The 27,883-nt window shown below is 36.8% G+C and overlaps 1 protein-coding gene across 2 annotated transcripts; it reads right to left on the bottom strand.

Moving 5' to 3' along the window:
* Window positions 1-3,005: 3,005 nt before the first annotated feature.
* Window positions 3,006-25,051, bottom strand: TMEM230 (transmembrane protein 230). Of its 2 annotated transcripts, none has more exons than XM_074208007.1 (4): window positions 24,939-25,051; window positions 17,336-17,463; window positions 14,199-14,321; window positions 3,006-11,154 (listed from the first exon to the last, which is right to left on the bottom strand). In XM_074208007.1, the coding sequence occupies exons 2-4, from the start codon at window positions 17,432-17,434 to the stop codon at window positions 11,014-11,016; spliced, it is 363 nt and encodes a 120-aa protein (XP_074064108.1). In that variant the 5' UTR covers window positions 17,435-17,463; window positions 24,939-25,051; the 3' UTR covers window positions 3,006-11,013. The 2 variants fall into 2 exon arrangements, with proteins under 2 accessions (XP_074064108.1, XP_074064118.1); XM_074208017.1 differs by lacking the exon at window positions 24,939-25,051 and adding an exon at window positions 24,564-24,751.
* Between the last annotated feature and the right edge of the window lie 2,832 nt (window positions 25,052-27,883).

Genomic DNA, 27,883 nt, shown 5'->3' with positions numbered 1-27,883 from the left:
GACTGGTCTGTTCTTTTTTCATCTCCCACCCTTGTATACTCTGTTACAAACTGGACTACAATGCTGTTTCCACCCCTTGGGTCTTTGTAGTTTCATTAGTCATTGCTCAAGTCCAAAACGTATTCTTTTCTAATCTCTGCCAGTCAGAATCTGTTATCTTTCTTCAAAATTCAGATCAGGGAACATTTTCTTGTCAAGTTTTCTCTGATACCCTCTAGTGGTTGGAGCCCTCTCCTCCAATTCCATTGTGCTTACTACTGACCATGATATTCCCTCCCCCTCCCCAGTAGAATGAAAGTTCAAAGACATTTTATTTTGTATACCCAGGGTCTGGCATTGTGCTTTGCACAAAACAGGCATTTGATTGAAGTGAATATTTTGGAGCAAAAGTAAACCAGGTATAAAATGCATTAATTTCTGATACATCCTCAAAATTGAGCACTCTGCCAAGGAAAGTAGAGCAATGGGAAAGATAGCAAACAAATTATGAATCCTCCTACTCTTTAGCTCTAGTTCCTCTTAATTCTTTTTATCTTAGGAGAATTTCAGGGCTTCATTTCACTATGATCAATAAAAGAGGGGGGAAAAAAAGAGTAGAATGCCCAAGACTAAAAACCAAATTTTCATTGTCTAGTATTTGTATTTAAAGGGTATTTGATGTTTATCTAAATCCTGAGTAGTCAGTCTTCTATGCAATTCCCTTGAACTCCATGCCATTTTATTTTTTTCCAACAAAAATCCAGCTTTCTCTTCTACCCCATTACACATTAAGAATAAAAGAAAAATGTTTTAGCAAAACATTTATATATTGACCATATACAAAAATGTACACACACACACACACACACACACACACACACGTCATTCTACACTGTCATTCACCTTTCTATCAGGAGGTAGGTGACAAGTTTCTCTGAATTATGGTTGTTCATTTTGCAGATCAGAATTCCTAATTCTTTTTAAGTTGTCTTTACCATATTATTGTTCTTTATAAATTATTTTCCTAGTTCTGGTTCACACCACTCTGAATCACTTCATGTATCTTCCCAGGTTTCTCTGAAACTATCTCCATCATTTCTTGCAGCACAATTGTATTACAGACAGCTATGTGGCTCTGTGGATAGAGCACTGGGAGTAGAGTTATGAAGACGAGTTCAATTGCAGCCTCAGACACTTACTAGCTGTGTGATCTTTCAAGTCACTTAATGTCAGTTCTACCTCTATCATATGGGGATAATGATGGCTCCTAGCAGCCCAGGTTGTTGTAAGGATCAAGCAAGATATTATTTTTGAAGTGCTTTTCATAGTAGGTACTGTATAAATACTATTATTATTATTATAGTATTACATTATATTTATATGCCATAACTTGTCCAACTATTCCTCAATCTATAGGCACTCAGATTCCTGTTGTCATTTTAAAAAGTTTAAATATTTTTGCACATACTTTAGTTTGTTAAGTTTAGGAATAATTCCTCTCCTAAATTATGCTGCCACTAATTTAATCCTCTCCATTCCTCTCTTTTCTTGGAGAGTATTTATTCTTCCCTCTTTTAAGTAATCAGATGAAGGTAAGGCTCAGGATCAGCTGATTCTACCTCCCTCTTCTTTTTGTTTACTTTGGACTATTTCAGCACCCTCATTATTTTCCCTAAACTTACTCCCCACCCTCCTTCCATTTTTTTAGATCAACAAAATATGAGACTCATCCCCAGACTTTGTCTAATTAATCATAGGGTTCTGAGGGGATGCTTATATCATTTTCTCATCATAGAATGTAAGCAATTTATCCACGTTTAGTCCTTTATCTTCATTCATGTTTGCCTTTTTATGCCTGTCAACTCCTCTGAAATTCAAAGTTTCTCTGCAGCTCTGGTCTTTTATTAGATGCTTGGAAGTCCTCTATTTCATCACAGATTTTTCCCCCCTTATACTAAGCATTATATACTGTTTTGCTGGATGTTATACTTGCCTGACTGTACTTTCTCTTTTGAAATATCATATTGCAAAGTCTTTATTCCTTTACATTGGCGGCTGCTACAGCATATAATTCTAAGGCTCCTTGATACTTAAATTCTTCTTTCTAGTTGATTGCAGTATGTTTTTTAAACTGGAAACTTTAGATTTTGGCTTTACTGCCTGGAAGTTTTCATTCATATTTTCCTTCTTGAGGTAACTGATGTATTCCTTCTATTTCCATTTTACTATTGGTCTAAGAGATTTGGGCAATTCTCTTTTTAAGATTTCTTGAAATAAATTGCTTCAATATTTTTGGCCATACTTTTCAGGTTGTCTAATGATTCTTAAATTTTTTCTTTTATGTTTCCCTTTTTTCTTTTTGTTTTAAGTTACTGTCCATTTTCTTCCATTTTTTCCTTGTCCTATGAAGCCATCAGTTTCTTTTGTTCACTCTAATTTCCATTGTAGTAAAGAGAGCCAAGGCTGGAGTCAGGAAGACTGCTCTCCAGAAAAAAAAAAACACTACACAATTAACATCTTACCCAACTAGCTTTCATCATAGATTGGAATCATTTCTAGTTGCCTTTTACTGAACAAGTACATCATATAGGGATGAGGAGGGCAAAAATGTAAATGGTTGTGTGGATATACTGCAAAGGCATAGTCACTGAACTTGATAATTGACTGGATATGAGAGATCAGGGTGGGAGAAAAGTCAAAAGAAAATATCAAGGTTTAATATAGCCTAGGAGACTGAATAAACTCTGGTGTCATCAAAAGAAATAGTGAATTCAGAAGGAAGAATAAGTTTGAGGGAAAAGATGGTACACTCAATTTTGAACACATTTGAGGTGCTGATGGGGCATCCAGATATATCCTTTAAATTTAGAGGTCAGGAGAATAGTTGGGGCTAGTCATCTGCACAGAATGGTAATGAATATGATTGCCAAGGGCGATAGTGAAGAGGAAAAAAGGATTAAGAACAGACAGAATCCTAGATAATGTCCAATTTAAGGGGTTGGAAAGAATGTCAGTCAATAAACTAGTCAGTCAATAAGCATTTATTAAGTGCCTACTCTTTTCCAGGCACTGTGCTACATTCTGGAGATTACAATGTAAGGCAAGAGTCCCTGCCCTCAAGGAGCTCACAATCTAACAAAATAGGCAACAAACAAAATATTACAAACTACATACAGAATAGAAAATAATCAACAGAAGAAAGGCACTAGAAAATTAAGGAGGATTGGGACAGACCTCCTTAGAAGGTGGGATTTTAACTAGAACTTGAAGTAAGTCAGAGAAGTCAGGAATTAGAGATGAGGAGAGAATTTCAGGTATACGAGATAATCCATGAAAATGCCCAGTCTGTGATCATGTAGTATTTTGGATGCCAATGAGTTTTAGAATGAGCATATCCAGAAGAAAGGGGTGATTAAAAGTGTAAAATGCTGCATTGTTGGATGATTAGAACTGAGGAAGGGGTAATTAGTAAATTATTGATGACCACTGAGAAGACAGTTTCAGTAGAGATGAGACTAAAAGTCAAATGACAGGGGATAGAAAAGAGGAGATATTGAGAAAGGAGAGGCACTAAATGTAAACCACCTTTTAAAAAAGTTTAGCAGTAGAGGGGATGAGAAAGAGGTTAGTAGCTGGATGGAATAAAAGTAACAAGAATTCATAGGATTAGGAAGACCTGAACAATCAGAAAGGAGGAAAGGGAAAGATTATATATCACAAGAGCAAAGTTCTAGAGAAGGTAGGAGAGGAACAAGGGTATAGGTAAGGAGCATTACTTTCATCAAGGAATAGTGATATATCTTCTGAAACCAGAGGAAAAAAGGAAACAGAGAAATGATGCTGAATTTTGAGGGGTGAGAATGCCAAGTGGAAGGAGTTACCATTAGATGTCCTTGATAAGGAGCACTTACTAAACTTTTACTATGTGTCAAGCCATTATGCTAAGCATTCACAATGCAAAGGCAAAAATCAGTCACTGTACTCAAAACAGCACACATTCTGGTGAAGAAAACCTATGAATGACTACGTACTTACAAGATATATACAGAGTAGATAGAAATAATCTAGAAGTGGAAGGCACCAGCAGTTAGATATAGAAAATTCTCTTTCAGAAAGTGAGATCTGAACTGTGTTGAAGGAAACCAGAAAAACTTTGAGATAAAAGATAAGAAAGGAAAATATTCCAGGCAGCTAATGCAAAGGAAGAGAGGAGATGGTATCTGGTGTGAAAAATAGTAAGTAGGTCAGAAAGGCTGGATCAATGTGAAGAGCAAGATGCAAGAATTTTCAGGCAGGAAGTGTGCAAATGTTCTTCCAAAGGAGTGTCCATTTAAATGAGCAGAGGAATTTATAGTGGATCCTAGAGGTAATAAGCAGTTATTGAACTAATTTAGGAGCAATAACACTTATGCTTTAGAAAAATTATCTTGGCAAGTGAGTAGATGATAGATTGGAAGAGACTTGAGGTACAGTGGTATATGAAAAAGAACTAGAATCCAACTACTAACCTTTCTCATCAATTAGAAGGCTATTAAAGGAGAGAAGTGATGAGGGCCTGAAGACTAGAGCTGTATGAGAGAGAAAATGGAACTCATAAGAAAGATATTACAAGGGTTCACAGTTGTCTGCTATAAAAAGAAGTGGGACCTAGAGATATGTCTGAAAAGATGAAAAAAAGATTTAAAATTTTCATTGAGGGAAATGAGATAAGAACCATTGAGATCCCATTTCCAGTCCCATCTTTTCTCATCAAACCAGTCTTTCAATAAATGAAACTCCAGTTGAATCGTATTTTAGAAAAGAAAGTCTAAAAAGTAGACTAAGTTTGCAGTGGTATCTATTCAGTTTTCAAGCAGACATGTACAAAAATGAGAAGTGAGGGTCAATAAATGAGAAAGGTCCTATGAGAAGAGTGTTAGAAAATATAGAACCAAATAAATACTAAATATAATGAAAATGGCTTTTAAAGTTATGTTAGGGAGAAGATGAAGATAGGGGAAAGGATCCTTGTTTGAATTTGAAAGAGAAGATAGTAACAAGTAACAATGAGAAGGCAAAAATACTCAGCTTTTATTTTGTCCTTGTTTTCTTTTCCAAGATCAAGTTCTTCAGACTAGGAAGGATAAAACAAAAAAAGGTAAACAGTGAATTAAAACAAAGATAAGTAAGGATAAGGTAAGAGAGCATCTAGATCCCTTTATTAAGTCCAATAATATTAATAGCTAGTAGTTATATAGTAGTGCTTTAAGGTTTGCAAAGTGCTTTACAAGTTAACTCATTTGATCCTCACAACAACCCTGTGAGGTAGGTGTTTTTATCTCCATTTTACAGATGTATAAACTGAAACAGAGATATAAATGACTTGCCAAGGGTCATTTAACTATCTAAGGCTGAATTTGAACTCAGGTTTTCCTGATTCTAGGTATAGCATCTTAAACACTGTTCCACCTATCTAAGGGAATTCAAAATTGTAACTGCTAAACTGTTATCAATGACATTTAAACTAGAATAGATAGACTTTCTGGGACATTTTCTGGGACCAAAAAGTGGTCAAATATCCTGGTTTTCAGAAAAGCTAGATACCTAAAACCATAGTATGGAGATCTTCATGTTGATCTTTACAAAACTGTATGATGGATTATAAAAGGCATATCAAGCATATGTTTATCATGCCAATATATCCTCATTTTTTTCTCCACTGGGTAGTGAGAGTAATAGATCCTGGGAATGCCATAAACATAGTATATCTAGATTCCTTCAATAAGGCAGGTGATAAAAGTCTTTTTTGACGTTCTTCAAGAAAGCATCAAAAGGCAGGGATCGATCATGTGGGTTTGGAACCGGTTGTCCAACTAAATCCAAAGAGTGATGTCAAATTAGATAAAGTCCTTAATGGAGCCATTGTAAGTCAACGTACCTGGACATCTCTTAAAATTTGGAGGAAGGGATAAAAATGCTGTATTTATCACATTTGTAGAAGGAAAGTAGAAGGCAGTACTAATGTACTAGACAAATGAATTAGCATTGAAACAAAAAGATTGTTGATAGGTTAGAACTGGATGAAAGAAAAAAATGAAATTAAGAGACAAAGATAAAGTTACTGACAAGTTGAAAAAATTAACTCTACAGGCGGCTAGGGGGTGCAGTGGATAAGAGCACTGGCCTTGGAGTCAGGAGTACCTGAGCTCAAATCCGGCCTCAGACGCTTAATAATTACCTAGCTGTGTGGCCTTGGGCAAGCCACTTAACCCCACTGCCTTGAAAAATCTAAAAAACTGAAAAATTACCTCTCCAAGTACAGAATGAATTTATATGAAAAAGAACTAGCATTTAACTGACTGAATGAGTTCAATGAGTCAGTAATGTGATGCAATAACAAAGGGGGTAATTTGATCTTAGGTTTTTTATATATAACAGCATAATCACTTTCAAAGCAAGAAAAGTATTAAGTATATTATACTTTGTTCTGGTTAGATTTCATCTTCATTATTGTGTCAAGTTCTGGACACCATATTTTAGAAGAAACACTAACAAATCAGAATGTCTCTACAGGATGTGTGAAGGAGCTACCATAAGATGTTCTCAGTATTAGTGAAGTGTGGATGAGGGAACTTGGTATCATATTTTGAGTGGTTGAAAGAATTGATGTTTAGCTTACCCAGCTTAGATTAAATATTGAATACTTTAGAATTGAGAAAGAGGAAACAAACTTTGGACTTAAGAGGGCAGAACAATAGATGGAAATTACAGGGGAAGCATATTTCAGCTCAAAATAAAAAAAATCTTACTAATAAAATGGAAAAGGCTATGCTGAGGGAAGGGGTCAGGTAGTTTCCAAACATTGTCTTCAAGTAGAGGATAGATAACTATTTTGTTGCTGAGTCCCATGTTTTTGGCAAGAGTTAAAGAGATGGCCTTTGAGGGCCCTTCCAGTCCTTGACTTTGTAGTTCTAAAAAAATACATACCAGAACCTCTAAAGATTGCATGGATCAATGTAAACTAGGAAAAATATCTCTATTGGTTAATGGCAAGAAATTTGTATTTGATTCTATCTCATTCAATAATTTTGATGAATGAATGACTGAGGAAGCACTAAGCACTGAGGGAAAACACTAATATACCAGATGACACATTCATCTTTCCAAAGTCCCTCACAGGCAAGAATCATGAATCTAAATTATCAAGATGAAATGTAAGTGATAAACCTATACCAAGATGCAAATTAACAATAGGATGAGTGATATCTATCTTACTGGCCACATGTAGAAGAAAAAATGGATTTTTTTTCACAGATTCACAACTAGTTAAGAACTTAGAAATATTCAAGTCTAATATCTTTATTTTATAGATTAGAAGACTAAGGCATAGAGAAGCCAAATGATTTGCTCATAATCCCACAGCTAATAATAAGTATCTAAAGTGGGATGTCTTATTCACTGTGCCATGATGACTTTAGTTGATTTTAAGCTTAGAAAGATATAATGGTGTGACAATTCTGGGGGGAAAAGGGTATAAAACCTTAGGCTACATTAATAGAATATATATTAAGAAAAAGGAAATAGTACAACTATGATCTATGTCAGAAATCTGGAGTACCATTTTTAGGCATAAGCAATCACATTTTAAGAGTATTGACAAACTGGAGTACATACAGAGAACAAGAATGGGAAGATGTAGAAATTACCAAAGAAAGAAATATTTAGCTTGGAAGAGTGAATTGTGATATACAACAGGAATATTTGTTTAAAATATCTCAAGGATATCAGAATGTAAAAGAAGGATTACACTCACTACCTTTAGAGGGAAAAATTAGGCAGAACTGGCAGAAGTTACAAAGTAGCAGATTTTGCCTCAATGTAAAGAAGAATGTGCTGTTTTGTTGCCCAAATACTATCTTCCAAGTACTTCAAGCTCTTAACTTTTTGGTCGCCATCCACTGATCTCTTTCCCTGTCTATATGTCTAGGTTATACCATGTTCTACCTTTTCTTCTTTAGCAACATTAATTCCTCTCTAGTCTTTTTCTTTTTTGTATTTTTGCAAATTAAGTGACTTGCCCAAGGTCATACAGCTAGGTAATTATTAAGTGTCTGAGGCTGCATTTGAACTCAGGTCCTCCTGATTCCAGGGCCAGTGCTGTATTCACTGAGCCACCTAGCTGCCCCTCCTCTTTATTCTTTACCCTGACTCCATCACTTCTGAAAACAAGATTACTGAAAGGCTTGTCTAAAACTAAGAAACAAAAATTCTCAATTCTATTGGCCAGCTCCATTTTGGCCAATTTTTATTAATCCTTCTTCTTGAGAAGCCTTATTCATACAACAAGCATTTATGGATCACCAGGTCTATTTCAGTAGGCCTAGAAAAGAGATGAACAGTAAGATCTAGTTTCTTTTCATTAATCCTTGATTCAAATTATCCCCTTAATCAATTGGCCCTTCCTATCTCTCTCTCACTAGCTAACTGTTCTAATTTTCTAGCACATAGATAATGAATAACATAAACTATTCACCTCAGTCAAATAAACCTGTCACTTAACCTCTCTGGGTCTTGGTCTATAACCTGTTGGACTAGACTAGGTCATAGGCTCCTTTGGCTATCTGCTGAAACCTATGTCCCTTCTCAGAATACTGTCAAATACATTATATATATATATATGATTGCAAAGGAAAATAATTATATTAAAAGTTATCAAAATATTTTAAAAAAAAATTCAGATCCCAAATTAAGAATCCCTGCAAAAGATTTCTTCTATATCTTTCTCAGTACCCTTTTCACAATTCATGTGGTCTTCCTTCACAATAAGAATATAGCACTTTCTAATCATTCTTACATATATGATCTCATCTGATCCTCACAAAAATTTTATGAAGAATTTAGGGTGTTCCCATATTACAGATGAAGAAACTGAGGCTCAAAGAGGTTAAGTGACTTGTCTGAGGTCCTAATCCAATACAGCAATTATTATTATCAAAATAATACATATAGAGATATATCTATATCTATATATCTACATATACATATGAGAGAGAAAAAGAGAAAGAGGTTTCAAGGTTTATAAAACATTTTCCTCACAACAACCCTGTGAGGTAGGTAGTGCAACTATTATCACCCCAATTTTATAGATGAAGAAACTGAGGAGGGAATAAGTGACTCAGTTACTAATTAATGGAGTGAAAAGTTCAAGTCTAAGTATGGTGATTTCCTATCTAGTGTTACTTTCCATTCCATTATTGCATCACTTTAGTGACACTTCTTTCTGCTTTGAATGCTTCCTTCCTGCCAACCCTTGTCCCTCTTCTCTGCATAGGCTTCACATAACAACACAATCTGTTTTGAGTTTTCCATCTCTTCACCTTTCCTGAGCAGCTATGTTACTTTTACAAAATCAAAAGGGCCACATTTCTATGTGTAAGAAAATACATTTTAATATACTTCTATGGTTTTGCTTGTCTGCTCATATCTTTTTCATTTATTTCTTCCATTAATAAACTCCCTGAGGACAGAAATGGTGTCATCTGCTTTTGCTATAAATCAGAATAGTACCTAATGAAGTAATTTTCCCTTAGACTCAATGAAATGTTATTGACTAGGTCTTAGATGCTTAATGGTTAAAGACAAAACTATGATGGTTAGTGGAAAGAATAAAAGTATGGTAATACAAGGATCTTAGTCTGATAATTAACTTGTTATAACCAAAAGTCAAAAGTAAAGGGTTTATATTCTCTATGTAATTCATAGACTTAAATCCAGTATGATAATAAGTCTATTACAATGTCCAATATAAGGCACAGCTTTTACAAATAGTAAATCTAGAGCTCTGATTTTGACAATTTAATTTCTCTTAAATGTACTCACTCCCTGCAACAATGAAATAATCGGTTTACATTTAGCCAAGTTTAGACTTCAAAGGACCATTGAATCTGTATCATCCACATAGCAAGAAAACCACAATAATAGGTACTAATTAAGCAATTTTTTAAAAAAACACCCAACTAAATTATGATCACCAAACCTATTTTTCATAGGAAACAAGCAATCCTGACAATTGGTTTAAAAAAATCAGCCCTTAAAAAAGAATGATAAAAGCATGGAACATCCTGATCTTCAGAGGACAAAATGTCCCATGTAAAAGACATCAAATCTTATCAAAGATAAGATCTGGCAAAAGTATCAATAAAATGAAAAACTTGAAAATCTGATCTGAGACTTTCAAAATTCCTAATTCTTGTGTCACTTCAAAAAGCAAGTTAGAATCATTATGAATTCACTCTAAATTGACTATACTTAGTTTTATCAAGAAATATTCTGCTGGAAGACAATAGAAGTAATAGGTTGATGGGATAATTGAGTCATTTGGAGTTTTTCAGATAATTACTAACAAAATAAAATGAGACATATTGCATTTTCTATTTGACATAAGCCATACTGGTAAAACCAGACTACTTCCAAAAATAAAAACTAAAACAAAAACATTCAACTTAAGTTTGGGAGATTCAGTCTCTTTTCAACACATCAATTATTTGGCCACTTTCTCACTAAATTCTAATGTTTGCATGTATGTATACATATACATATATATATTTATTAGACAGTACTTCTCTATAACTCTGCAGATGATCTTTAAAGCAGCTGCAGTAAAAAAAAAAAATTCATCAAGATGAAGCCAACCCAGTGATGAATCTCAGACTAAAAAGGGTATGTCTTACAAAAATTATTTTTGTAGTGATTTCTATTACTATTTCCACAATTGCTTTGGAATGCTCGATGTGTGTGTGTGTGTGTGTGTGTGTGTGTGTATGGAAAAGCTGCCTCTTCCAAAACCTTAGGTCAGAACAGGTAAAGAAAAAGATGTCTTATTTCTCTAATTGCAAGCTCAGTTAATATCTTTGGGATGACCCCAGAGAGCCTGGCAATGACCCTGCTAAAATAACTACGGAACTAGAAAATCCTCTGCCCCACTTAAAATTTCCATGGGTTCAGCTTTTTGGTGCTAATCAACAGTAACTGTTTTCTTCTGAACCAAGGGAAAGTCTAGTCATCAAAATCCGGTATGTCATCATAAGAGTAGCCCCTGTAGCCTTTGGAAGCATAGTAGGCAATTCGCAAGTGGTAGAATCCTGGCAGGAATACCAAAATCCCAATTATCAAGACAGGAATGGCTCGGTCTGCCCCCTGGTGGTGGAAAAAAGGAAAACATTCATTTTAGTAGCTAGTTGCTAAATTTAGTAACATAAATAAGTATCATACCAATCACCAAACTTAGCAGCAATATATAAATGTATGTATTACCTTTCTAAATATACTTTAGATACACAGAGAACACTTGAGGAAAAGATTTATTTTTTATTTAAAAGGTAATCTTCAAATTTAGTGATTTTGGGTAGCAACCAGAAGTGAAGTCTTTTAGGGAAGGTCATTTACCACAATACAGTTTTAAATGGTTAACAGTAACATTTATAACATTTAAAGTTTATGAGGTCTGTTTTCATAACAACCCTAAGATAAAGATAACTCAACTACAACTATTTCTATTTGACAGATAAGGAAATAGGTTCAGAGGGAAAATGACAAGACTCAAACCTAGGTTGTTTTTTTTTTTAAGGCCAGCTATGAAAAGCACTTCTAGGATTTATCATTTCTTCAGTGAAAATGACATTAGAATGACATTGATTGTGAATTCTCTATAACTCCATAAATGTTTTTGGAGTGATTCTTTTATTTATTTTTTTTAAGGTTTTTGCAAGGCAAATGGGGTTAAGTGGCTTGCCCAAGACCACACAGCTAGGTAATTATTAAGTGTCTGAGGCTGGATTTGAACTCAAGTACTCCTGACTCCAGGGCTGGTGCTCTATCCACTTTGCCACCTAGACACCCCATGGAGTGATTCTTTTAACTATTTTCCCAACTGCTTCTAAATAATTCCAAATATCAACTATGGTTTAACAAATCTTTTCATTTCTATTTTCACAATATCCTTCATATACATACCCTTTTCTCTTCAGGTTTTTATCATCTCTCTCCTATAACAGTTCTAACTGTTCTCTCTGGCTCAAGTCTATTTTCCTAAAGTATACTACATCTGACCAAGTTAACCCCCTGCTCAATGAACAGTTCATAGTTCTCTATTATCTCCAGAATCCAATATGAACCCTGGAATTTAAAGCCCCTCATAATCTAGATATTTACCACTTTTCTAGTCTTATACCTTACATACTCTGTGATCTAGCCACAATCACTTACTTGCTATCTCAGATAGCCTAAGGCATCTATCTCCCATCTCTCCAAGTTTTTGACCTAGCCTGTTTGCCCCACTTTCATACCCCCCCCCCAACACTCTGCTTCCTTAGTTTTTCCTTGTTTTCCTTTAAGATAGTTAAAATTTCAGGTTTGACAGGAGGCCTTTTCAGGACCCCCAATTCTTCAGGCTCTACTTTCAGATTACCTCCATCTACTCTGCACATATCTTGGATGTTCATAGTTACTTGTAGGATTTCTCCTGCATTAGGATGTCTGCTTCTTGTGGGCAGGATTTCTGCCTTTCCCTGAACCCTCAGCAGTCAGCTTGTTACCTGACTTGGCTAAGTGACCTAGAGAAACAGACTAAAAGGAAGCATAACCTATTACTGTTCCAAATATCACTTTAAAAAGTACCAGTTCAGGGCAGCTAGGTGGCACAGTGGATAGAGCACCGGCCCTGGAGTCAGGAGTACTTTGGTTCAAATCTGACCTCAGACACTTAATAATTACCTAGCTGTGTGGCCTTGAGCAAGCCACTTAACCCCATTTGCCTCGCAAAAACTAAAAATAAATAAATAAATTAAAAAGTACCAGTTTCTGAATTTTGAAAATTTCCTTAAAAATGAAAAAAAGATCTTTTGAGTGTAATGATGGTCTAAAAGATAAAAGACACCACTTCCAGTCTCCTCTAGTTTTCCGGTTCCAAGGCAAATGTCCAGTCAACAGTTTTTTTATATCTCTAGACTTCAAACTGATATATCACGGGGGTTTATCATTTTTCCTTCAGTCTAGATTCACCCTCAAAAATTGACTCAGGGTGGATATAGAGATAAAATGAGAGTCAGGAGCCACTGATTAATCTGTCACTGATTGTTTGACTTCAGACGAACCGATTAGTTTTTTTGAATTTCAGTTTTCCCACATGTAAAAAAACAGGGAAAATAACACCCACCACCCAGCTCAGGAATTGTATGAGGATATATAAGAAATTCTGAGTTCAGTGGAAAATTAAATTTGCTTTCTTTGCTTCTAAACAAAATATTTGGTAAGTTTATTTGCTGATGCTTTACTTGCCAAAAATAAATATTTTTAAAAAAGGTTTTTTACAATTTAAATTTTACTGATGCTTTGTTTTTATATTACATTCAAATGTTACTCCTACTTCATGAGAAGTTTCTTGTAACAAAATGAAACAGTTAAAAATTAAAAACATTGTGATCCTGCCTGAAAGTTCAAGCAACATTTCATAGATGTAGGATTCTCCCATTTTGCTATTTTAAAAAAACTTAACAGAAATCCATTTTCTTTTACTCGTACCCACCACCTCACTGAGAAGGAAAAAAAATAAATTTCTTGTAACAAGTATGTGTGGTCAAGCAAATTTCCCCCAATGACTATATACAAACATTTACTACCTGTCATGGAGAGCATACTTCACTATTAGTCTTCTGGAATCATGAATGGTCATCACTATATTGATCCTAGTACTTAAAAGATTTTAAACTTGTTTTCTAAATGTAATGTAACTGGTTTTCCTAGTCCTACTTATTTCATTCTTCATTAGTTTATAATTTTTATGATTATTTTCTAATACTGATGTGCTGAAACTCACTTTACTTGGCATTAGTTCCTAGAAGTCTTTCCATGTCTTTTTTTTAGGTTTTTGCAAGGCAAAAGGGGTAAAGTGGCTTGCCCAAGGCCACACGGCTAGGTAATTATTAAGTGTCTGAGACCGGATTTGAACCCAGGTACTCCTGACTCCAGGGCCAGTGCTTTATCCACTACGCCACCTAGCCACCCCTCTTTCCATGTCTTTTTGAAATTATCTATTTTTCTTCATTTCTTCATTCCATTAACATTCATATAACACAACTTATATAGGCATTCCTAATAACCAATAAAAAAATTCCTTGATAATTTAATAGTTTCATACTTCCTAAAGACAGTGAAGTGACATGCTTCACATCACATGGACTTACCCCTTTGCTGATATATCCAGCTAACAGCAGAGCACCTATGACAATGAGAAAGGTGCCAATCATAAAGAGCACTATGGCAAGTGCTATAGCCTTGTATGGGATTTTGGGAGGGCTCTTCTTAAACTAGAAGATCAAGGGGAAAAAAAGACAGTACAGAAGCATTAAGATTTGAAATGGAAAAAATAAGGAACCAAAATATCTCCCTCCCACCCTCCCATTGACTCTTTTCCAACATACTTGCTCTCTTACTTTAGGGAAGAAAAAAAAAAAGAAGTGCTTTCAGAAAAGAAATAGTGGAAAGATTTACAGGAAATAACCCCTCATTCCTGAGGCACTGGGAACAATTCTAAGGAGTCAGAGCTTCAACTATTATACCAAATATTTAAAGGAGGTCCTGGTAAACTCTTTTCTCTAGTTCTTTATTTCATTCATAGACTTCCAGATTTCATCTAGTACAAGCTCTACCATAAACTTCCATTGCATCTGAATTTGTTTTTTTCCAATGCATTGAGATACTATACCATATACTAGGAATACAAAAACAGTCATGCCATACCCTGCTCTGAATGAAATATCCACCACTAATACATCAGTTGAGACAATGAGGATTACAACCAGGTGCAGAAAAGTGCTAGGAGAATTTAAAGGGGAGATTCTTTTTTGGCTTGTGGAGTGAGTAAAAGCTTCATAGAAGAAGCAGCATCTCAGCTACTTCTTGAAGTCAGGACTCTTAACAGATAGGGGAATAAATGGAAGGAAGTAAAGTCTACTCCAGGCATGCTTTTGGAGGATATTGTGAGCAAAGGCAACAAGACTTGGAAAAAAAAAAGTAAAAAGAGTGGATAGAAAGTAGGTCAATTTGCTTGGAGCACAGTTTGTGAAGGGGAGCAATCTGAGAGAAGGCTGTAAAGATAAGCAGAGCCAGATTGTGGGGGAGGAGGCGGCTGAATGCCAGGACTGAGACATTCTACTGTTTCCACAAGGGATGAGAAGCTACTGAAGGTTTTTAAGCAGAAGGAATAATGTGAATAGTGCATTACAGTTGTGAAGTTATTACATAATCCAAGTGAAAAAGTGTAAAAAGATTAATACAAAATGAGGGCTAAATTTGGGGGGAGGGAAACATTAGCAGTTGGTAGGATTAGGGAATGGTTCATGTAGGAAATAACACCAAAGTTAAAAGCCTGAACATTTGAAAGGATGATTGTGTCAAGAGAAATAAGACAAGAAAAAAGAACCAACAAATCATCCAGGTTTTTCTTGAGGACAAACTCACTCTTTAGACAATCTCTTCCATGTTTGAAATTTTAAATTATGAAGTAAATCATCTCCACATCAAGTCAAAACTGTAACTTCTATCTATTGGTTCTAGTTTTCTTGGGTGAAATAAAAAGTCTAATCACTATTCCACATTACCTCCCTTTGAATTATCTGACAGCAGCTAACATAATCCCCACAAATCTGTTTGCCACTTCCTTCAACCAATTCTAATAAGGCTTGACTTCAAGTTCTTTCACTCTTTTGATTACTCTCCTCTAGATAATCCAATTTGTCAGTGTGGTATCCAGAACAGAGTGCAAGAATCCAGAAGTGGTTTGACCAAGATTGTATTGGTAGTATTCCTCAGAAAGTTACTTCCAAGAAAATCTATTTTCTTCCAAAAGAAAAAATAATTCTGTAGTCTTCTATGATAAAATAACCCAGATCTCACAAATGATTACATACATTGTCAGAGATCTTCAGTATTCTGAAAAAAAGAGGGTTATCAAGGAGATACTTGTGTTGACAAATTTGGATATTAATGAAAGAAAAAGTGAATGATCATATCTCCTACTGCAATTTGCTTTCTTAGCAACTGCCAACTGATATTTATTGACCATTTACTAGATAAAGAATATAATACTATGTATTACAGACACACAGGCACACACATACAAATAAGGAAGTTTCCAACATTTGAAAGCAGTTAACACCTTTATATGTTCTGGAGATGGACTATAACAACTACCTAATATTTTCACTGTCTCACAAGGCAAATGTCCCTCATAATAACTTCAATTTGTGATAAGACCTTGAGATGACTCCTAGAGTTTTGGATCAATGTTTCTGAATAGATTTTTCTGGAAGTCTCCTTTTCAGTTTCTATTTTAAATACCAAAGCTGTAAGAATAATTCAAATTTATACAGGTTTGAGGTCATGTAAATCTTTAAAGAGCCAGCCCCCGTCAATTCAGTTTACAACTTTTTATATACTAAGGGAAAAGACAAGAGAAATGAGGCAGTAATACTACTTCTAATAACTATAATAACCAGTGTCGGACAGAGATTTAGAAATTGTTTTCTGTCTTTTTTTTACTATTTGCTAAGAAAAAAAAATAGTCCACTAAAAAAAATATCAGAGAAAAAAGCTATTTGTTTGTTGATGTCAGGAATGAAAATAATTGCTCCTATAATTTATTTCTATTTAAAGTTGGCTTTCCTTGCTTTATAATGTAGAACTATTTGGCTTTAATTGAAATTCATGTACACAGCAAACAAAATGCTTTAAAAAAAATTATAGCTTCAATAAAACACAACATGATTTCCCTGCTGAATTTTAAAATTTCCAATTTGCACAAATGCACCTGTCTGACTTTGGTGAATACTCTACTAGACATATTTATGGGAAACCACAGGAGAAATTGTCAAGACCTATGTTATGCTAATTTGACTTAGTCTCCCCCCAACCCCAATCTACAGTTTAAAGTTTCTAAATATAGATCCTAAGATCCTATAGAATGTAGAATAGATCTAACTATAGATCCTTTCACAGGTTTATAGGTTTAGAGCTGGACTGGTTGGTTAAAAGATATTTATTAATTTCAACACCCTCATTTTACAGACATAGCCCTGAGGCCCAGAGTTGTTAAATGACCTGCCCAGGGTCACAAAACTACTAAGTGTTTGAGATCAGATTTCAATTATTGGATTCCAAATCCAGTACTCCATTCACCCTAGCATGTTGCTTTCCTAGGTGGTTAAATTCTCTAAATATGGTCTTCAAAGGACTGTTACAGAAAAATTCCAGAAGCTATTTCAGGTTATCTCAATAGAAATGCAGACAACCAAGATTAAGTACTTTCTCCCTGTTTACTCACCTGCAGGTCAATGTAGCCTTCATCTGTGCTAGAAAGCTTGGAATATTTTACTTTACTACTGGGGATACCAGTAGTCACATTGTTACGGGATGGCATCATAACAAAAAACTTGTTTCCTCAGCTAGAATCTGAAAATAGAGAAAACCCTTGTTGAGTGCAAGGACAAAGTAATCAATCATAGAATTTTAGAGCTGGTAGATGCCTACTGATGTGATTTTAACCCCAAATATGAATTCTCTTTATAATATCCCCCCCCAAAAAAGATTTGTTTTTTGTTAATTTTCTTTAATTAGGAGAGGATTCAATATAAAGCAATAAGTTCCCATTTCAAGAAAACCAATATAATAAATATTATCCATGATTTTCAAAGTTACCCAGATTTTCCTTGTAGGTCTTTTTGTTCTCTGCTGTGCATTTTTTACTTTATAAGTCCTGCCACTCCTTCCCCCCATGGCCCCTCCCCAGAAAAGTTACAATTAAGCTTGGATATGTATATCTTAATGCAGCAGTATCTATAAACACACATATATATACACACACATATGTATGCTTATTTCCACTTGTCCATCATAAAACCAAGTCTTTCTAGGTTTTCCAAATCAACAAACTCGCCACTTCCTATACCAGAGCACTCCAACCATGTTACCTCCTGAGAGATTGTCTATGAAAATTTTTTCCCCAATTTCCCCAATTGCACTCCTTATACTCTTGCCCACATAGATTTTATACAAGAAAATTTATATTTAAATAATCAAAATAATTAATTTTATGTTTCAACGATGCTCTTACTTTTTAATATATCTCAAGGTCTAATGCTGCTGAATCTATTTCCTTTGTATCTTTTCCCATGGATTTCTTCAAAATTCCTAATCTTTTGTTTTCAAATGAATTTTATTATTTTTCTAACTCGGCAAAGAATTTCTTATTAAATAATTTATTTTTATTAAATAATTTAACTGGGATAAATTGGGTTAAATTTTATTTTTTATATTTTAATATTATCAACATATTTATCACATCTTTATCACATTGCTCCTGCTAATGTACAATAAGTATTACTCCAATTATTTAGATCTAACTTTATTTGTATAAAAAGTGTTTTATGTTAAATAATTCTTGTGTCTGGGCAGATATTACTTAGGCATTTTATTGTCTAGTTATTTAAAACAATATAGAATACTACTACTGAAAGTCTGCCTACTTTTCACTTTTGATTAAATCTATTTTAGCTTTAACTTTGTCAAAATCATGATTACTTGTCCCTGGTTTTTTGTACATAATAAGTTCTACTCCTGCCCTTTATTTTTGTGTGTCTCTCAATTTTATAGAATTTTCTGAAAGCAACACATTGTTGAATCCAAATTTTTAATCTGCCAACCATTTCCATTTTATGAATAAAATCATCCTTTTCATATTCTAAGCTATAGTTACTTAGGTATTTTCCTCAGTCCTCTGTCTTACCCACTACCCTACCCTCCTATTCCTGAACCTACCCACTGGCAAGTATACGAACTGTATCCTCTCCTCCCATCCAATTCCCTTTCCCTCTTATTTCTTTTTGAATTTAGGTTTTTATACCCTTTAATGGAGGGAGGGAGGGAGGGAGGGAGGGGGAGGGAGAGAGAGAGAGAGAGAGTTTTGCTACCTTTTTAACCTATTCTGGATGAGTAAAGGTTTCAGCACTACCTACCCTCCCCCACTAGCTTCCTCTGTATCAGTTTTTCCTCTTTTGCCTCATTTGTATGAGATAATTACTTTTTACCTCTCCCTAAAGTTTTTTTTTAAAGTATCACCCCATCATATTCAGTTCAGTCAAGTCTTTCTTTCAAACTACCCACATGACAGTAAAGAGTACTGATAATATTTTCATATATGAGGAATAAACAATTTGACCATATTATTGGTCTTAAATGTTTAACTTATACTTCTCTTGGGAGTTTTATGCCAAAATTTCCCTTAAGTTCTTCTGTTTTTTGTCAAATTACCAAAAATCATTCAGTTTTTTAAATGTTCATTTTTTTTCCATTCAGGATTATACTTAACTTTGCTGGGTAAATTACCCTTGGTTGCAACTCTGACTCTTCTATTCCTTGAAATATAAATACTCTAAGACCCACAGTTCTTAAATGTAGTAGCTGCTAGGTCTTGTGTAATCTGTTTCCAAGATATTTAAATTGTTTTTTTTCCTTCTTGCTTCAAATGTTTTCTTCTTAACCTAAGAATATTGAAATTTGGCTATGATTGTTCCTAGGAGTATCTTTCAGTTAATAATATTGGCAGATCTTTTTTTATTTGTGCTTTGATTTCCAGTTCTGAGAACTTTAGGGCAATTTTCCTTGATAATTTCTTTTAATATTTTATCAAGATTCTTTCTTTCATTGAAATTTGCAAGTAGTATGACTAATCTTTTATTCTTTCTCTTCAATCAGTTTTCTAGATTTGTTATTTTTCAGTTAAGATAGTTCACATTACTTTTTTTTTATTCTTTTCATTTTGTTTTGTTATTTCTTGGTGTTACAGAATGTCATTGTTTTTCAAGGAACTATTTTCTTTTTTAAGTTTTTGATTCTCCATTTCAAGTTGATTGACTTTTGCTTTTATTTTTAAAAATTTTTTTCTCAATCTCTCTTATTTGATTTTTAAAATCCTTTTTAAATTCTTCCAAGAACTCTTTTTTGTGCTGGAAATCATTTGACATTTCTCACTGAAAAAAGGAATGGTTTCTTAGCTTCATTATCTTGCTCTGATCCCAGATCTTCTCTAACCCCACAGGCAACTATCTTTGGCTGGGTTCTTTCTCCTTTGCTTACTCATGTTTGTTTATTATTTTGTTTTCAGCAGTTATTAGTGTAATCAAATTCTAATGCAGAGTTATGAGGAATGATGCCACAAGTCCTTCTACCTGTTATTTTGAGTCTGTTCTGGGAGCCCAACCTTGGGTTCTACTCTCCACTCCTAAGTCACAGTTAGGGCCTACTCTCTGAGATCTCTTCCCATGGCTGCAAACTATTGCTCTCAGCCCTGGAACTGAAACCAGAGATTCTGCTCTCCTGTGAGTACCCACACAGCCAGCAGGGTCCCTGCCCCTCTGCTACTGCACTTACAGGTTATGCTGGCTCCTTCTCCCTGGCGTCCCTGGATGAGTCTGGTTAGCACAACTGTGCTAGAAGTTCATTGGAAAGTCCTTAAAAATTTCTCCTACACAGTTCTCAAAGCCCTACACAGCCCAACCCCCAAACAGTCACTGAGATAAAATTTTCCAAGGCAAAGGAGGCCAAGTCCCCTCAACACCCCCCAGGGCTTGTTGGTTGTTGTTTCTGAAGAGTTGGAAGGAGGTTTATTTTACTTCATTTAGGCCCACAGCACCAGGAAGTAGAATTTTTCTACTAGAATTTTACCCCTCTTTTGCTTATTTTCTCTGCTCTACATTCTCTCAGAGAGGATGTTCTGTCTGATTTTGTAGAGGAAATCTGGAGAGCCGAAAGTTTTCTGCCCTGCTCTTTCATCTCCCCAGAATCCTCTTCAACAAACAGTCTTCTGAATTTTGTATCCTGCTTTTTATTCCAAGCTAATTGCTCCCTTGGTCAATCTAAAATTTTTTTTATAGATTGTTAAGAAGTTTTCCTTTTTTTAAAATTACATTTCTATAATTTCAATCCACTGGTGTACATTCTGAGACCAAGCTGAACAAATCTCATCCTTTTCACCATGAAAGCCCTTCAGTTATTTCAAGACAGTTACCATATTCCCTTTAAATCTGGGCCAAAAGGATATCATGAAAGAGTTTGTCAAAAGCCCTGATGTTATCCAAAAAGGTTAGGTTACATTAGCTGGGGGAAATGTATTAAGGGAATTGACTGTTACCTACTTACAGGCTAATAAAAAAGCTAAAACACATTTACATTTCCTGAGCAATAACTGAAGAGACATAACCAGAATCATAGAAAGTAAACTCTAGGTCATCCCCTTCATCAGAGTTGGTGCAATGGAAAGGGCTCCAGCTTTAGTCAGGACACAGACCCTGTTCATTTTCTACTTATGTAACTCTGGGTGAGTTTTACTCCACCTCTGGGCCTCCATTTCATCATCAATAAAATGACAGGATTAAATCATCTCTAAATCCCATGGTCCTGTGAAGTCATTTTAATATGGTATTCTAGGTTGGGAGAGAATCTAGGACCGGAAACCCAAGCTTCTGGCTGTCCAGAGCTTTCTACAAAATTTGCCAGAATTATTTTATCCTAATACAGGCACACACAAAGGGTTACAAACATTTATTCAGTGGATCTTCCTCAAAAGGAATTTCTGTTTACAGATAAAGAAAATGAGGCATAAGCATAAAGGATTCCCAGGTTTTAACCAGAGTTTTATGCCTGGCACCTATCAGAATTCTTCTCTGCTCAGATGGATTGCTCACTGTATTCCTACCTTCTTTTTTTAAAGCAAACACAAGATTGATGGTCTTTTTTTGTTTGTTTTTTGCGAGGCCATGGGGTTAAGTGACTAGCCCAAGGTCACATAACTAAATAAGTATTAAGTGTCTGATGTCAGATTTGAACACTGGTCCTGAAACTAATGGTCATAATGTGATTGGGATTTTTTTTAACTTTCTACACTCTGAAACAAAACTGAGGTAAGTTGAATAGAGAACACAAGTACGCTCACAATTATTCCTGTTTATATATATATATATATATATATATATATATATATATATATATATATATATATATTTTTTTTTTTATTTTTTTAGGTTTTTGCAAGGCAAATAGGGTTAAGTGGCTTGCCCAAGGCCACACAGCTAGGTAATTATTAAGTGTTTGAGACTGGATTTGAACCCAGGTAATCCTGACTCCAGGGCCAGTGCTTTATCCACTGTGCCACCTAGCCACCCCCCTGTTATTATATATTAAACTGAATATGCACATAATACCTAAGATATTGACAGGTCCTTTATAAAGGAAATCTTTGATATCTTTAACACATACCTCTGAATGGCAGTTCAGAGAAATGCCTGTGCTAGGGGATATCTTGGGGACTATAGATTGTGAATCTGTGCTCACAAAAGGTAAAGTTATATTCACAAAAAGCATCTCTTCCCAAGTCTGAATATCCCCCAAAGACTGTTGGAACTATAGGAACAACTAAGGTCTCATTAAAGACATCACCTAAGTAGTTTCCCTAAGGAAGTATAATTCCAAATGGCACAGTTCTAAAATTCATTACCTGAGCCTCAAAGGAAAATAGGGGATATTCAGAGACAGAAGTGAGAAGGGAGTAACTACAAGCCTCTAACACCTTCCCAGGGTTGTTGTTTTCACATATGTAAAGAACATTGCACAATTTAAGGAACTCTAGTGTTCCTATATTACTTTTTTAACATTTTAATTCTCCCTAGTCATATGGACCAATTCAATTCAACAAAGACTCATTCAATGCCTGCCATGAGCTAAGCACTGCCCTTAGCACTGGGGGCACAGATAAGCTAAAGACCATCCCAGCCCTCAGGAAGCTCACAGTCTAATGGGGAAAGAGGCATCTTGTGGAAGTTTACTCCTAACTCTCTCTAAGCACTGAATGTGCCATCCTCTGTCCTCCAGAGGGAAGTTGGGAAGGTTGTGAGCATCTCATGCTGAGTTAGTAGCATGGCAATGGATAGTTCTAGGGATCAGCCTATCCTGAAAGTCTCTTTTTCTGAGAACAGGATCCAAGACAGGGCCTGGGGAACTCATATGGTTAGTGGATCCAACACAGATGAAAAATGCAGTCGGACAGGTAAAAGAACCCAGAGGGAAGAGAATCATCAATAGTAGCAATCACTGCAGATAGATAGAGGGGGTGGTGAATGAAATAAAGTATATAGATATGGCAACTGAGAGATTAATGAGAAGCTTGGGTGAGGTAGGTTGAGGAGAGAATACACGTATGTTCACAATTACTCCTGTTATTATATATTAAACTAAATATTTATATTTGAATGAATGTCATTTGAATGAGGTAAAAAAAAAAACCATCCTGTAGAGGGTTGAGAAGACAGTGAAGAGAGAAAATGTAGGCTGCTTTTTCCAGAAGTCGAAGGGAGGAGGAGGAGCAAGCTTAGAGGGGAGAGGAGATGATAGGATAGTGGGGTTTGGGGGGAGACCTTGGCCTATCTATTCTGTAAGGACGGAAGGGATCAGAATATGTGAAAATGAAAATGAGGAAAGAGAAAAAAAAGATGATATTGGGAACAAACTGCTAGAGAAAATGGGAGGGGATGGGATCAAGGGCACAAGTTTTGCTACATGGCTCAGAAGTTAAGAGAGCCAGGTCTAAAGTCAGGAAAACTCATCTTCCCAAGTTCAAATCCAGCCTCAGACACATAACTAGTTGTAAGAATCTGGGCAAGCCACTTAATCCTGTTTGCCTCTTCATCTGGAAAATGAATTGGAAAAGGGCATGGCAAACCACTCCAATATCTAAACCAAAACACCAAAATGGTGTTAGTCTGAAAAAACTAAACAACAACAAAGGATCAAGGGTACATTTGTTTAAAAACTAAAAAAAAAGTCATCTCTTCATCAGACTGGAACAAAGAGGGATAGTGGGATGATTTAAGGGACAAAGAGGGTGTTCTCGATTTTTCTGTGAATTATAAGGAAATTTCTCAGCTTAGTGAGGTGAAGGAAGCTTTTGGAATAGTGCTGTTTATAGTGAGATTTTTAAAAAATCAATTGGCTAGAAGGATTGATTTGTACCATTGATCCATCCGTTTTTAGCATAATGGAAAGCTTTTGCCCTGATACAGAGGGAAAAAAATCCATTTGCAGATGATGAAAACACGGTTCTAGAAAATGATGAGAGGGGGGGCTAAGAGGACAGAGCACCGGCCCTGGTCAGGAGGACCAGAGTTCAAATCCGGCCTCAGACACTTAATAATAACCTAGCTGTGTGGTCTTGGGCAAGCCACTTAGCCCCATTGCCTTGGAAAAAACCTTAAAAAAAAAAAAGAAAGAAAATGATGGAACTGAGCGCAGGGGGCTGGGGAGAGCTGGATGTGGAGTCGGATGCTGCGGGTCTGATGCGTTCTCAGAGCCTGGACACATCATGCTCTCTCGGTGTGTCTTGTTCCTTCAAAGGACAAGAAGGGGTCCGGGGCCCTCAGCTTTAATGCGGGCATTCCGAGTGGGTGGGTGATTCCCGCTCCAATCTCTGCCAGCTCAGGCCCGAAGCAAAGCGCCTCACTTACCTTCCTCCTGAGACACATTACAGACAAGCACCGGCCCCGGAGTCAGGAGGACCCGAGTTCAAATCCGGCCTCGGACACTGAATAATTCCCTAGCTGTGTGGCCTGGGCAAGCCACGTGGCCTTGCAAAAAACCAAAACTAAGAAAATGACAGAGAAGCAGGATTAAGGGCCCAGGAGGCTCCAGGCCTGGGTTCCAGTCTCGCCTCTGACTCGGCCTCTCCCGGGGCGGCTCTGCTTCAAGGCCCTGGGGATGGCCGGCGGGAGGGGGACGCCAGTCGGAGGCTCCCCGAGGCCGCTCGCAGCTCGCCCGCGTCGCCCCCCGGGAGTCCTCGAGGGCCCGAAGCCGGGCAGCCGCGGAGCCCCGTCCAAGCCTACCTCCGGCCCAGGCCCATGTCTCTTCCCTCAGGGGCCCAGGGTGAGCAGCCGCGGACGCCCGCCGTGGCGAGGATGCGCCTCCGCCTTCCTCAGAGCCCCACTTCCTCCTCTCCCGGCCGCAGAGACTTCTGGGCCTTCGCCTCCATACAAAGCGCCTCCTGATTGGCCGGAGGGAAGGGAGCGGCGCGCCTGATTGGCTCCAAGGTTTGTTTATCTCTGTGAGGGCGTGGGGGATGCGCCTTGGCGATTGGAAGGAGTTAGAGGCGGGTGGGCGGGATCTTGGCTTGGAAAAGCGGCCGCTCTAGAACTTTGGACCTAGAATGTGGGAGAGGGGCCCTTGGACCCTAGACGACCCGAGCTTTTGGGGAACGGGGAACAGAGAAGTCAGATGTGGAAGGGAAATTAGAAACCTGCAATGGCAGTGTGGGAGGGGGCCTTAGAACACAAACTGAAGGTAGACTAGAACCTAGACAGGAAAGCTGGGAGGGGGCAGAGAACATGGCATAGCTGGTGAAGTACAAGGTCAATATTTGTGTAATCCCTGTATAGAAGGGGTCCTTGGCACCTTCCTGGGCCCAGAGAAGCTCCTCAGAAATATAATGCGAGGGGACACAAATGCTTGACTCTGGGGGTCATGGATGTACCATAAATTTTGTCTAAGATTCACAAAGCCCCCTTATTAGCCTCATTATCTTACTGTATCTGTCAAATTCCTGCTTCCTCCCAGGGCTGCCTCCCCTTCCCCATAAGATAGTAAAATTTCACTCCCTTAAACCTTTGGGAAGCCCATGAATATGTGACTCCCTCCGTGTCAGGAAACATGTTCAAACATAACACAGAGACCCTGAAGCCCTTTCCTACTCTGTCTAGTCCCCTATGTTTACATATGTTTATGACAAGACAATATAACTAACTGCTCTTCTTGGCTTCTGTAACCTGCTTACTCTCAATACCCCCCCAAAAAAAATACTATTAAAAACCCTATACCCTGAACACTCAGGGACTGTCTGATTTGGGTACTCTTCATCTGCAGGTAGTACCCAGGAAATGAAAGATCTCCAAATTTATCAAATTTTGGTCTCCATCTTGCTCTTTGAGTTCAGCATTTGGAGGTCCCAGCGAGATCTTGATGTTTTGTGTCACCACAGGAGCCTCGAGTTTAGTTTCAAAACGAACTGTCTCTCCCTTTCCTAGGGGAGCCGGCCCCTGATGATGTTCTATGGCCCCAGGACTAGGTAGACATAGCCTTAGTATGAACCTCTTCTCGATTCGGCCTAAGTGGAGATCCTGTTACACCTCCAGAGGTAAGCTTATTCCGCTATTAGGTTGCAGGGGAATTCTATATCAGATGTGATGTCCAGGTCCCCTCTTTTGGGTGCTCCTTGCCATACCAAGGAACACATTTGCTTGGCCTTTGGGAGAGAGAGATTGTCAGATGTGACACGAAATCTCCCCTCACAGCATCCCTGAGACGTCAGGAATTTGCCATTGGCCTGTGTTGGTTGACATATATTGAAATTGTCAGTTTGGAAAATTCTGTTGTGTTTGTGTGATCTGTGCTTGTGCCTCATCTGTCTTTATGTGTTTAGATTGTCTATTTTTTGTGTGTTTGGGTTCCTCTATTCAATTGTTAAATGGGGAGAAAAGTTCCCCTAAAAATTTCCTTGGGTTGCCTCATTTTTAAATTGCTGCTCTTAAATTTTTAGGCATTATTCATCTAATACCCTCACTGGCTCTCCCCTTGAGCCTGCTTCCTGCCTGTATTACAAGAGGTAATATGATCCCTCCTTCACTCCTGCATTGTCTCTTGAGCACTTCCAAGAGGGATTTTTTTATTTTTATTTAAAAAAAGGAATGGATTTTGGTGTTAAATTGACTGAGGCCAAACTACTCACCCTGTTATTTTACTATTATGAGAAGCCCCCCCCATTCCTTGTTTATGTTCCCTTCTCCATGATTCTGTGCTGCCAGAGTGTTTCTCCCTCCCTCCCCCTTTTAGGAGAGAGAGTTTACTTCAGGAAGAATTAGTAAAGTAAGTGTTAAAAGGGACCTTATTGTGAATTTAAAGAAACAGGAAAGAGACAGCAAATATTACCAAATATATTAAACAAAGAAATCATAGAAAGAAATGCTATTTTAATTTGAAAAGAGGGAAAATAAATTTCAGAAAGACAAGAGAGTCAGGTTAATCCTAAAGTATATAATATGGTTACCAAGATATGCCCATAAAGGGGAAACTAAATAGTTAACCTTTTTACTGAATGATATGGCATCATTAGAGCTTCAGGAGTTTATCAATATAGATTCAGATATTGTTAGTTATTACAGAAAATTATGGGACATGTAAGGATTTAAGAATAGAAGATCAATGCCCCCCCCCCCAAAAGAATCTGGGATGGTCTCTCTATAAAAATTATTCAGTTTACTCAATTTGAAGAAGGAGGGGAAGGAAATATTCTAATTAGTCTATTAGACTAGGGATTTTTGAATGACTACCTTCTCTAGGGTTTTAGCAACTATAATCAAGAAGTGTTAAATAGGGGGCCGCTAGGTGGCGTAGTGAATAAAGCACCGGCCCTGGAGTCAGGAAGTACCTGGGTTCACATCCGGTCTCAGACACTTAATAATTACCTAGCTGTGTGGCCTTGGGCAAGCCACTTAACCCCATTTGCCTTGCAAAAATCTAAAAAAAAAAAGTGTTAAATATTAAAACCTTGGAATGGAAAATGTATTGTGAAAAGTGGAATCATATTTGTGGTCTATATAGCTGTAAAAGCTATGTGACTACTTCAGAATAGTATGAATTAAAATCAAGAAGAGATAATGAAAAGGAATGGTGGTATATTGAGGGAAACTGTGAGCTTTATAGTCTGGGTTAGAGGTTTGGAAAGAACTGTAAAGAAAATCTAGACATAGAGACAATTGGCGTTTTTGAACCATTTGTT

Source organism: Macrotis lagotis, chromosome 1 (assembly GCF_037893015.1).
Source record: "Macrotis lagotis isolate mMagLag1 chromosome 1, bilby.v1.9.chrom.fasta, whole genome shotgun sequence".
Lineage (NCBI taxonomy): Eukaryota > Metazoa > Chordata > Mammalia > Peramelemorphia > Peramelidae > Macrotis > Macrotis lagotis.
This window is presented reverse-complemented; position numbering and strand designations above follow the sequence as displayed.